This window comes from Ictalurus furcatus, chromosome 23 (genome assembly GCF_023375685.1).
Source record: "Ictalurus furcatus strain D&B chromosome 23, Billie_1.0, whole genome shotgun sequence".
Lineage (NCBI taxonomy): Eukaryota > Metazoa > Chordata > Actinopteri > Siluriformes > Ictaluridae > Ictalurus > Ictalurus furcatus.
Genome location: NC_071277.1, coordinates 9000344 through 9012796, shown reverse-complemented (window position 1 = coordinate 9012796; position 12453 = coordinate 9000344). Strand labels below are relative to the sequence as shown.

The window sequence follows — 12453 nt, the reverse complement described above, 5'->3', positions numbered from 1 at the left end:
TTTTATATCCTAATACTTCAAACCCGATTCGCACGTTGACGAAGCAGGACGAGGACGCGGACGAGGTTCCGGACCTTCCGGACCCGGATCTGGAGATGGGCGTTCTTCCGAAGGAGATCCGTAAGCTGGTGGAGCGCAGGCGGCAGGTCAAACAGCTGATGAAGCAGCCTGATCTGAACCCTGACCTTTACCTGCAGGTCAGCGCTTGTGCACTGCGGCTTTATTCCGGGTCGTGTGTTCTGTATATTATTTTAATGATATTTTCTATCTTTGCAGTATGATATCAGACAGAAGGCTCTGAAACTCACTGCTAACAGCATGTATGGGTGTCTGGGCTTCTCCTACAGTCGCTTCTATGCCAAACCTCTGGCTGCTCTCGTCACACACAAGGGTAGAGAGGTGAGGAACGCTTCCTGATTGATTGATGGATTGATATATTTATTTATTTTTACACTTCCATTATTTTACCTTAGAAAACACTTCAGCTTTGTGACTTGATTAATATATTTTATTTTATTTAAAACATACTTCTATGCTGATATTCTAATTTTTTGAGATGCACCTGTGTGTTTGTGTGTGTGTGTGTGTGTTTTATTTTACTTATGGCTGTAGTACATAAATAATTCTTTTTTGTGTTTTTATATTGGGTGTTTGTGCGTGTGACACAAAAAAAACCCCACCGTTAAATGTACCATTTTTATTGAGATAAATATTTATTCAAGTTTCATCTCCATTTCTCACACTGAGCCAGAAGGGGGCAGCACAAACTCAGATTTCCACCATGATTACCTGTTTCATCCTGTGTGAACCAATCACCCCGACCCTCCACCTCCTTTTGTATATTAAGCGTTAACAAACCATTTGACTCCTCTCATGGTTTTTTTTTTTTTTTTTTAAATATACCCTCAACCTTTCATAAGCTCTCCTCTCTCATGTTCCCCGCCTGAGCGCCGAATGCTACGCGTGTATTCACGTTCAGCAACTTGAGCTATTATTTCTAAATAGACCCATAGAAGTTCTGCATTGACGTTCCTGGTGTGTGCAGGCTTCTTAACAATCTCTTTCTCTCACACACACACACACACACACACACACACACACACACATTATAGTCATTTTAAAGGCGCTGTAATAGAAGTAGTGGACCTGTGTGGTGTGAGATAAAGACGGCTGGTGTTGAGCCACTTTGTTCATGCTAATACACAGCTCTCCGTCTGGCTCCATGGCACAAATTACTCTAATTACTCCCATTATGATATGCGCTTACTGCTGTCAGCTGCTGTAGTGTGGGGTTTTTTTCTTCCTCTCTCTCTCTCGCTCTTGCTCTCGGAGTGCCAACTAAACTATATTCATCTGAAATGAATGAGAATGATGGTGGTAAGAGGATTGGCATCAGGCGAACACCTCTGCGTTTACCCCGTGACGTGGTTTGAATCGAAACGTCTGCGTTCGTGTGAAGATTTATTGATGTGGAGTGTGGTGTGTCGTGATGTGATTTGGCCCTCGTGCCCTCGTCAAGAGCACGCAGCCTGGATTTCCTGCCATTTCTAACGATGCTTTCAGACACGCAGCGTCTACTGCGTTTGAACGGAACCCTGGCGTGGTGATTTCATCTAATCCTCATCCTCGTCCAGCTTGAGGTTCTTTTAAGGAAGACGAGAACACGCACGGCAAGCACGCCCGGGTCCGACAGAGATGCAGATTTGTTTCGCTTCTGAATCAACTTTAGTGAGAAAGCGTTTTGACTCTGAATCGACTCACCTGCAGGAAGTGAATCAAACATGCACTTGTCTGTTTTTTTTGGTTTTGTTTTTTTTTAATGTATTTATTTATTTATTTTTCTTTCTTTTCGAAGTGCAAACCCTGAGCTAAAGGACGGAGCTGCAGAAATGTCAGTCGTGTCCTGAGGATTGTTCTGGCCTGATGAAAGTTATTTATTTATATAATTATCTCATTATTTCTTTAGCGTTTTCAACCTTGCATGCTCTTACTGAGCTAAAACAATTAATGTATTACACTGACTGTCCACTTTAATAGGAACACCCATATACGTGCAATCAGGTAACCATGTGGCAGCAGCGCACTGTATAAAATCATGCAATTCGTCCCTACGAATGAACTGTTACTATAGAAACCATAATTTATTCAAATGTTTGCAGAGCTACTGTCACTACTACTGTCAGAGCTGCCGTCAAAGAAAACTAATCAGCACCTTGTGACCAATCAGAATCCAGGATTCAGCAGCGCTGTGGTATAAAATGCAATGTTCAGCAGTGACATTATCGGACGCTTTAGGTCGTCATTACACCGCTACAGACAGTAACGCAGGAAAGTGTTGAGTCTCACAATAAGCTTGACGTTTCAGAACGCAACCGATGGTCTGGCTCTAAATCTTTATGCATAAATAATGACGCCCGTGTCTTTTATCGTTGCCATTTTAACTCCAATCGTCTTAACTCGACATTCTGAGATGGTTTCTACTTGAAGCACTACCGAAACACATCACCAAGGGGAGACGGCAAGTACAATTGACCCCTTTGGATTAAGGAGGAGTCGGGAAGTCCCCCTTCTAGCCGTCCAGCCTGAGTTCCTCCGGGTTTAGCGCTAACGGAAACGAGGAGTGACTCTGAGCACTCTGACCTTTCTGGGGAAACATTTGTTCTGTGGCGAACCCTGTGCTGGCCTGGCATGCCGAGTATGGCGCAGAACACGGCTTAGTGTTACATGTGGACGGCTCTGTTGTGATTGATGGTCCTCTGTTTTATTTCGGGAGCTTTGTACCGAGGCCCTGTGTGAAGTACGGGGCTAGAGCCAAGCGGGCGGAGGGAGGAAAACCGGTTTAATCGAGCGAGGAGGTTTCAGAGCTGCTGATGGTTGTGGAACGTCAGCAAGCGTGACCTCCGACCTGCCGCTCGTCTTCCTTTAGCTCCAGTTTGGAGGAGTTAAAGAAGGGGAAAAACTGATCCTCAGTATCTCCTGCTGTAAAAACAGATGAGGCTCACCTGACCCGAGTTCAGCTCGTGCAGGAGATGTGGTATAAATTATCGCTGCTTATCTGATCCTATACTCGGAACCACAAAGGTCGTTTTTAACCTTTCCCGGAATAAAGCGTAAGCGGTGACCCGCCTCTCGGGGGTTATTACTTCTGTCTTTAGTGGAGGATTTTCTCCTGATATTACTGGACTTAACAAATAGTCACGGGGCCAGGGGACATTTTTGGATTTGACGATGGCGGTCAGGCCGTCGAGCTTTATTTAGTCCGGCGTGATAAATTAATCTTCCCCATGACCTGTTAGGGACCGTCTCGTCCCTTTCAAATCGCCTTTTAAAATGTAATTCCTTAAAAAGTAAAAGAAAAACAAACCGCTCAAACAATGTCGTTTGGAGACCACGAACGGGAAAATTTGTTTATCCAGATGAAAGGAAAACTGTTTTTGATGAAAAACACTGAAAGTGTTTTATTCCTCTCAAACCACATCAACTGTCCTTCAACTACAAAGGAAGAAGTCGTCGTCCCTCACCAGCTTCTGTCTTCTTTTCTCTGTCTTGAACTGACGAGAAACCGCCAAGTCCTGTAGACTTTCCGACGTCGGAAACTTCAAAGTGACACTTTTTACCTTTGACTGTTACAAAGTGCTGACACTGGAGACTCATTCCTTAAATATCTGTACAGAAAACCTCGCCATTATCGTGTATATAGTTGTAGATCGCATGTCACGTCCGCCGTACAAAGCCCTGTCCAAGTTGTTACTACGGAAACCAAATGGCTTTTTGTGTACTATGTGCTCACTACATAAGGAATTATAAACTCTATGTAGATTGGATTGAGAATCAACTCTGTGTATATAGATTTTTTAAAAAATATATATATATGTATTTATTCATTTGAAGTATTCAGAAAACCCTCGTATATTCAGCCAGGCATTTCACACGCGACCTCTCCGTCTCTCGTTCTCACCTCCAGCGCTCATCGTAAAAGTGTCCCGGGTCTTGAATCGCGCCGTCGGCCTGAATTACAATGGACTTGTCAGCGGTGTGACGCGAGGGAGCAACAGGATCTCGGTCAGACTGGTTGAAATCGGTCTAATTGTCTCGAGCGGTGGCTTAATTTTCTAAAGGGCGAGCTGGGGGTTTTTTTTTCTGATACTGATACACCTTACCATGAAAGGTGCAAAAGATCTCATCATGCTGCATGCGCTGGGGTGTCTTTCTGTCCTTTTGTCCTCATAAAAGGGTTTATTGGAGGTGAATGAGTGAATAATACGGCGGAGCCGGGTGTGGGTGTGGCACGTGCTTCAGGCCCTGAAGGGAACGCAGTGTAATAACTTGAGCACGCTGATTGCTTTGGAAGGAGTACGCTTTGGATACAAGCCCAAAGACTGAATGTTTTTGATCATTTACGCAACAATTAATGTTCTGTTGATCCAAGTGAGGGAGAGTTTAATCCAGGTACAGACCTGACAACAGTTCTGCGTTTCCTGTCAACAAATACACAGATAAATATAATAAACGGAAATATTGCGGTCGCACCTCCTTTGTAGAAGCGAAATCTGTCTGGTGGTATTCCAGGTGAACACGTCTGTACTGGAAAATGTAGTGAGAAATACTCGTCCTCATCCCTCTTCTGGATTTGCAGGTCTCTTCATATATCTTTTATTTCATCTTTTTATTATTTACTACTTTTTTTTTTTTTTTGGCCTTTGGCTCACGTGCTGGACCTGGACCTGATCTGATTAATATGTTTGTTTTGGGCTGGAGAGTTCATGCATCAGGGGAATGCAGTGCTCTTTTGTGTGATATTTTTATACTGGGGCTTGGGTTCTCCGGTTCTCCGTAACCTTCGGCTCTGGTGTGCCAGTTTGTGATTTCAGGCGGTTGTATTAAATCAGAGAAGGGATTTGCGTGGATATTTGACACCTCGGGTTCCATGAGAGCAGTACTCTGGAATCTGGCTCGTATAACTTTAACTCGGGGTGTGTGTGTGTGTGTGTGTGTGTGTGTGTGTGTGTGTGTGTGTGTGTGTGTGTGGATTTTGATCTAGATACGTGACCAAAACCATGCCTATCTCTCTGTGTGTATGTTTAAAACATCCAGTTAACTTCCAGGTGTGTGTGTGTGTGTGGAGGGGGGGATGGAGATAGAGAGATGACAGCAGCAGCTATAGATCACCCCGACTGTTCAGTGTGTCTCTGGCTATTTCAAGCGAGCGACTGTCATCCTCAAAATGCTTTTCAGCAGTCTGCTTTTCAAAACAATCGTCACCAGATACTTTCTTTTACAAGGTTTTTCATGGCCCACTGGGGATTAAAATGCCTGCTGGTGTACGGACCTGCGTGGCTCAGAACGAGCGCGCGGACGTAACACGCTCACTGGTTTACACGGACATCAGATGTGGCGCTTAATTTCCTGTCTGTCAAATCCCAAGCTCGCAGATGAGAAAACGACGCTTTTATAGCTAGTTAATGTCACATAATATAATATAGTATATAATATAACGCGTTAGGGCTGGGCGACATGACGATGTAATGTTTATATTGTGATAAACTTTGTAACGGTTCACTAACAGGTTTAACTGTAATTCATATCACAGGTTTATATTAACGCGATCCTTCTATCTAATACGATATGTTATCGTTTCTATAGTAACGGCTCATTCGGAGGCAGACGTGTGTAATCGCTGATATGGTGACGTTTTCTATAAGGAGATCGTTATTTATGGAAGCAGTCTCCAGTGTCAGAGGTGAAGCCGTTTAACTGTTAAACTTGAAGTTTTCTGGCATCTTCAGGACAGTTTTCCTTTCTTATTAACTTCAAGCGAGAGGGGAAAAAAGGAGAGACAGAATAAAGAGAGGGCTGGTGAGAGAACGACTGTTTATAGCTGCTGTAACGTAAGTGAGAACAGGAACTTCAACATTAAATGTGTCTATATATGGATTAAAAAAAGTATGTGAAATGTATGTTGTTTAGTAAGTTTTTGCAGGTTGCTGTGGTATAAGAGTAGTAAAATGCTTGGGGAGTTGAGTGTAAGAGTGTGTGTGTGTGTGTGTGTGTGTGTGTAAGTGTGTGTGTGTAAGGTTTGCAGTGTGGGTTTGTTTGAGGGACTTTAAACCTCTGTGTGGTTATCGGTCAGTTAGCCAAGAACGGACATGAAATGAAGGCGATCCTCCCATCTTGCTGCACGTTACAGCCTCTGATTCACCGATTTGTTTAATTACACACTGCGTAAAGTCCGGGTCTGCGAGCTGAGCACCATCCTCAACTCCGTCTGAATGGGATACTCGGCGGTGTGAAGGATTTCCCATCAGAACCATCAATCCTAAAAGGGTTCAGTTGGAATCAACAACATCCCTGTCTTTCTGTCATTCACTGGGTGAGTGTGTGAGTGTGAGGCCACAGTTGGTGCAGGCGTATCTCCAGCTCAGAGGAGTTTCACCCCCAGCCTTGCAGTGTTTAATTAGACTTGGAGCGGTATGTTTTTAAAGATGAGCTCACCCCCCCCCCCCGGTCATTCCTGAGCCATGGTCAAACGACTTGTCTTTCACCAGCGTTGTCCTCCTGTATCTCAGGCTGTCCCTGCTGTCATAACACACTCGACATGGACGGGGTTCTGGAAAACCCGGTGCACATACCCAAACTCATCACCGTGCACGATTGTCGAAATGATACATCTGATTGAACGAGTGCAAGACAACGAGTAGAGTGCGTTTCTGGTGGGGAAGTTTCTTCTAACCATCTCCTCATTCTCAGTGTGGAGATGGGATGACTCGTTAAAAAAAAAAAGTTCAGCTCTGTTGCAAACTAATGAGCCTCTCTCTCAATCTGTGTGTGTGTGTGTGTGTGTGTGTGTGTGTGTGTGTGTGTGTGTGTTTTGCGGGTGACCTTGGCTGTATTTGCTAATGCGCCGGGCTGTTCTGTAATTACTCAGATGTGACCCCTTGCTTCCCCCCGTGAGGCATTTGGCACCTCATAAAGCGTGCTTAAGGCTGCTCCAGTTTCAAGGAGTGGAACCCGTACGCTCTGAAATAGAACCGTCCTTGTCCATGACGAGGATGCGGATGCGTTGTGTGTGTGTGTGTGTGTGTGTGTGTGTGTGTGTGTGTGTGTGTGTTAAGCATGGCTGGCGGCGGCTTGTTCGATTGCTGTTGACAGGCTTCAGTACAACACCCCCCTCTTTCTGCTCCGTCCGGCTTTAGATTATTGCCCCCGTCTCCACCTGTCAGAGTCCCTCTCGTGTAGAGGTCACCCCTCACGCCGAAATCCACGGCTCCTTAAATAGTGACGGGCATCTGGAGTTGTTTTGTCGTTACGCACTCAAATGCCGAATAAAACGATTGCTGTGGTTTATTTTCCCTTCAGAAGGTGTCGAATCAATTCCTAATAATCTGGCTAGCTAATCTCATTCTAATACCCTATCATTTCTATGGTAACAGCTTAGCCGCAGCGACTCGTACAGTACAGCTGACACGCCAAGTAAAAGTAATCGTTGTTCCGGTGAAGTTTATTGAGCATTTATGGAAGGAGTCTCCAGTGTCAGCGGTAAAGCTGTAAGTTTTCCGATATCTTCAAGAGTTGACTAGGGGGGGAAAAAAAGTATTAAAGTTTTATTTATTTATTTTATTTGCGGTTTCTCGCTAATGTGACGAGCTGCGTGTTTTTGTTTTGTTATATTAGGTTTTTTTTGTAATTAACTTGATACGACCACAAGGTTAAACGCAACTAAAAATGCATAAAATGTATGACCGCGTACTTAATCGTTTAAAAATCTGTTGGCAAATTACTGCTGTATATAAAAATAAAAACACTTGACGACGTGCCATTAGAGGAAACCGTGGGGGGTGGGGGGTGGGGGGGGGGTTGGTGGCAGGGGGCGGGTAAACAGTAACTCCATCCCATCGTAGATTATTTTCCTGTAACAGCGCAACACACTGTGTTTTTATTCCAATTATTTACGTAACAGAACCGAGTTAATCATAGTAGGTGTGTATATATAAAATAACAGTAACGGCTATGCCAGTTTGAACTCGTGCATAAATAAAGTATTGGTGCCCCTGTCGAAAGGATGCGCGTTTGATAAAGTCCACATGTATGTATTTTAAGTGCTGTTCAACTAAAAGAAACTCGTGCCTGTCACTACGCTCAAAAAAATAATTATTTCTGCACTGTGTCTCTCATTTGAGCACTTTTTATTCTATTCTCTCTTTCTTCTGTTCTCTCTCTTATATTTTTTTTTGTTCCATGACAGCTGCAGCTGATGTAGGTCCCAATCTACAGCTGGACACCCCTCCCACTCTTTTTTTTTTTTTTTTTTTTTTTTTTTTTTCCCCCCCTCCTGTTCTTTTTTTTTTTTTTTTTTTTCCTTTCTCTCGACCCCCCCCCTTCTCTCTGTCTCTCTCTGCGGCATGCTCGCTCTCTCCGTTATGCAGGCCACCGGTGATTAAGGCCATTAGGCGTTATTATGACTCGGCTGGTGTGTGGGTTTGGAGCCCCATTTCAGTGCGGTTAATAGCCCTCTTAGCCAATTATCCTCCATTTAAAAGCAAATCACCGAGGCTTTTTCTTTTCCCTATTGCTAAGTGTTGAATTACTGAATAGATTTCCTAATTAAATTCTTTGTGTGTTCGGCGTGTCACTATGCCTGCTGTCGAGCGGGTGTCCGTAATGCATGACACTTTCACAGTATTGTTGAGCACTCATTTTCCCGTGTGTGCATATATATGTGTAAATATATATATATGTGTAAATATATATATATATATATATATATATATATATATATATATATATATGTGTGTGTGTGTGTAAATATATATATATATGTGTGTAAATATGTGTGTGTGTGTGTGTGTGTGTGTGTGTATTAGTTATAACGTAGATATTTTAAGTGTGTGTGTGTGTGTATTAGTTATAACGTAGATATTTTAAGTGTGTGTGTTTGTGAGAGATCTTGATATATTTATTGTTCCTTTTCAGATCCTAATGCACACCAAAGACATGGTTCAGAAGGTGAGTTGAGAAGATGCTCTGTAATTGACGCTTGTTAAATAACGCGCTCATGACCGTCAGCTCCGAGCGTAAACGTATTGACGTATTGATGTGTTGACCGTGTTCCTGCGCAGATGAATCTGGATGTGATTTACGGAGACACCGATTCCATCATGATCAACACCAACAGCTCCAACCTGGACGAGGTCTTCAAACTGGGCAACAAGGTAGCTGGAGAACCTCATAACCATGGTGATGTGTATTCATTTCAGATGTGTGTGTGTGTGTGTGTGTGTGTGTGTGTGTGTGTGTGTGTGTGTGTGTGTGTGTTGTCCTATGGTGGACGGATATCTCATCTGGGGTGTGTGTTCCCACCCAGTATCCACCGCCACCCCGACCAGTATAAGAGTCAGCACTCATGGAAAATAAATGAGAACGAATTTAATATTTTTGTATTTTAGCACTTAGTAGAGCTCCTTTTGCTGTTATGACCTGCTGCAATGGAGATGCAGAGCTTCTGGCAGTGTTCCTGAGGAATCTTCTCCCGTTCCTCATGAGCATTGGCCTCCAGTTCAGTAATATTCTTAGGTTTGCGTGCTGCAAACACCTTCTTCAAATCCCACCAGAGATTTTCTATGGGGTTCAAGTCAGGTGACTTCTTCTGCAACCAAGCCTTGGTGGAATTTGAGGTATGCTTGGGATCATTGTCCTGTTGGAAGGTCCAATGACGCCCGAGCTTCAGCTTCCTCACAGACGGCATGAGGTTTCATCCTAGGATTTCCTGATACTTCAATGAATCTCGCCTTCCACATGCTGCAGGTTTCCAGTGCCAGAGGATGCAAAGCAGCCTCAGAGCATCACCGAGCCACTACCATGCTTGACTGTGGACAGAGAGTTCTTTCTTCATTTTTCTTCCTCCAGACACACCGCTGACCCATCGTGCTGAACAGTTCCGGTTTTGTTTCATCGCTCCACAGAACGGAATCCCAAATTTTCCGTGGATTATTTATATGATTTTGAGCGACTTTTCTTGTGCTTTTGGGTCAGTAGTGGTGAATGTCTTGGAGTTCTGGCATGGAAACCTTCTGTGTTTAGTACGCGCCTTACTGTGCTCACTGAAACCTCAGTGCCTGTTACACCAGGTCTTGCTGCAGTCTTTTGCAGTCACTTGAGGGTTTTCACAACCTGCCTTCTCACAAATCTACTTGCAGCCGTTGATATCTTCCTTTTTCTGCCCCGTTTCATTTCCTACCCCTAGCCAGTTCAGGTATTTCATGTGTTCCAGCTCAAGCACACCAGGTGCAACTAATGAAGCCCTTGCTTGAGACAACACCTGTTTTGCATATTTGTGCTGTTGTGAGGGATTCTATTCAGAGGGCTGAATAATTTTGAAACTGAAGAAATCATTAAGTTTCATTTTCAGTTGAATTTGGGGGAAACCACTTGAAGTGTTCGTTGTGTCAAACATGTATATATAATCAGACCTGGAGCTTGTTATATGATTAGATTGTGACTGTGTTATTAGGTGAAGAGTGAAGTGAATAAACTGTACCGACTGCTGGAGCTGGACATCGACGGCGTGTTTAAGTCCCTGCTGCTGCTGAAGAAGAAGAAGTACGCCGCTCTGATGGTGGAGCCGCTGGGAGAGGGCCGCTACACCACCAAGCAGGAGCTGAAAGGCCTGGACATCGTTCGTAGGGACTGGTGCGGCCTCGCAAAGGAGTGCGGCAAGTCAGTGCACACCACACCGGTTGGGTTTATTTTCACACCTCGCTCTTTCCCAGTACGTTTATTTTACTTCCGTCACGTTTCTTCATTAAAACTGCAATTGAAATTTATTTATGGTGTTAAAGTGTGTAAATACAGTAACAGTAGCTAAAGCTGCGACTTTAAAGCTTAAAAATGGTCATGTTCTTAAGTAACGAATTTCTTATAAACCTTCTTCTTTCACAGAGCAGGATGGCCGCGTCATCTTGCCAAAATGAAATTAGAATATGCAAATTTATTTTGAATATGTAAATACTTTCAGTGTATCGTGAGTCTAGTATTCTCAGTCACCATCGTTTTGGTTGTTGTTTTGACATCTTAGAAAGGAAATTCTAAACGCTTTATCTAGGGATGCACCGAATATTCGGCAACCGAAATTATTCGGCCGAAAATAGCACAAAAAAGCACTTTCGATGTGAAAAGGCCGAATAAATTTGACCGACCAATGACGTGTTTGATGACGCACCAAATAGCCTAGCAACCAGAGTGAGACGCGCGAATTTCACGACCTCCACTTCCGGCAGCGTGCTTGGAGCAATGAGCAGGCGCGCGCATGCACGTGCTACGTGCACGAGTGCATGCTCTACAGATGTTGACAACCGTGACATTGTTTACTGTGGACACGTGCATGTTTGTTTTGTTTCTCTTCCGGAGTATTGTCACGTCGCGACACATAAGGGGGTAGCGTACGGAAGCAGGTAAAGACGTGTTTATTTAAGGGAACATAACATTAACAACGTATCGAACTATCCTATATCTACTATAATACTCCGCGAAGTGTACAGGGACGTGAGCGGTATATATATCCCCAATATAATCAGTCATATAGAACCATTTTCTGCACTTTTGTCAATGCACTTCACTTTTTAATGCACTTTTTGTTGTAGGCTACAGAGTGTTCCATTCTTTCAACAGTCAGTTATAGGCCTAACATAGACTATTCAAGGGGGGCTCAAAGATGACCACATGAAAATATTTTTATTTTACTCATTTATTTATTTAAAGTTATATTGTGCCTTGTTGGTAGCCTATGCCTGCTGGAATGAAAAAAAATGTTCAGTGTTAAATAAATACTTTGAAATTTTTAGTTTTTGTAATTGATTTTTTTTCTTTGAAAAGCAAGACAAAATAGTAAAAAGCACATTTTGACTATTTAATTTATGCAGTGGTGAAAAAATAATGGCAAAATAAATGGAAAAAACCCAAAAAAAAAACGTGTTCGGTTTCGGCCGTCGGCTTTCGGCCAAGCTTTTCATTATATTTGGTTTCGGCTTCGGCCAAGAATTTTCATTTCAGTGCATCCCTAGTTTTATCATGACAGGAGATGAACTGATTCGTAGTTGACTGTTCTTATTTCCATTTTTCATTCTCCTTGCACCAGTCCAGCTGGTAAAAAGCATACCATGTGTGTAATGTGTTCCGCTCACGAATCTGCTCAACACAGCGCCGGCGTTTAATTAACTGCCCACGCAAAGCTGCTGAAATGAAGACGGCAATTTGTAAAAGAGCTGTTAAAGCAGTGCTGATCAGCCTTCAGTTCCTCTTACAGTCTCGTATAGACTAATGCGAGCATGTTACATGATCAACATCAGGGATAGATCTTCGTGTTCTGGTGTGAAATTCATCCTGCTGACTAGCCAGTCAGACTCAGAGTCGCTCATTAGCATGGTGTTAACATGGCTAGGTCACTGCAGTGATGCACGA

General features: G+C 43.3%; 1 protein-coding gene across 3 annotated transcripts in view; it reads left to right on the top strand.

Annotated features, from left to right (window-relative positions):
- The window catches only part of pola1 (polymerase (DNA directed), alpha 1), a 44837-nt gene that overhangs the window by 9581 nt on the left and 22803 nt on the right, over positions 1-12453 (top strand). For 2 of the 3 annotated variants that reach the window (XR_008384417.1, XM_053611106.1), the window contains exons 25-29: positions 45-197; positions 277-399; positions 8971-9003; positions 9117-9209; positions 10508-10713. Coding sequence is in view for 2 of the 3 variants with exons in the window: in XM_053611106.1 (XP_053467081.1) it covers positions 45-197; positions 277-399; positions 8971-9003; positions 9117-9209; positions 10508-10713 (608 nt within the window). In the remaining variant the exon portion in view is untranslated. The remainder of the gene's footprint in view (positions 1-44; positions 198-276; positions 400-8970; positions 9004-9116; positions 9210-10507; positions 10714-12453) is intronic. The other variant, XM_053611107.1, reaches the window with a different exon arrangement.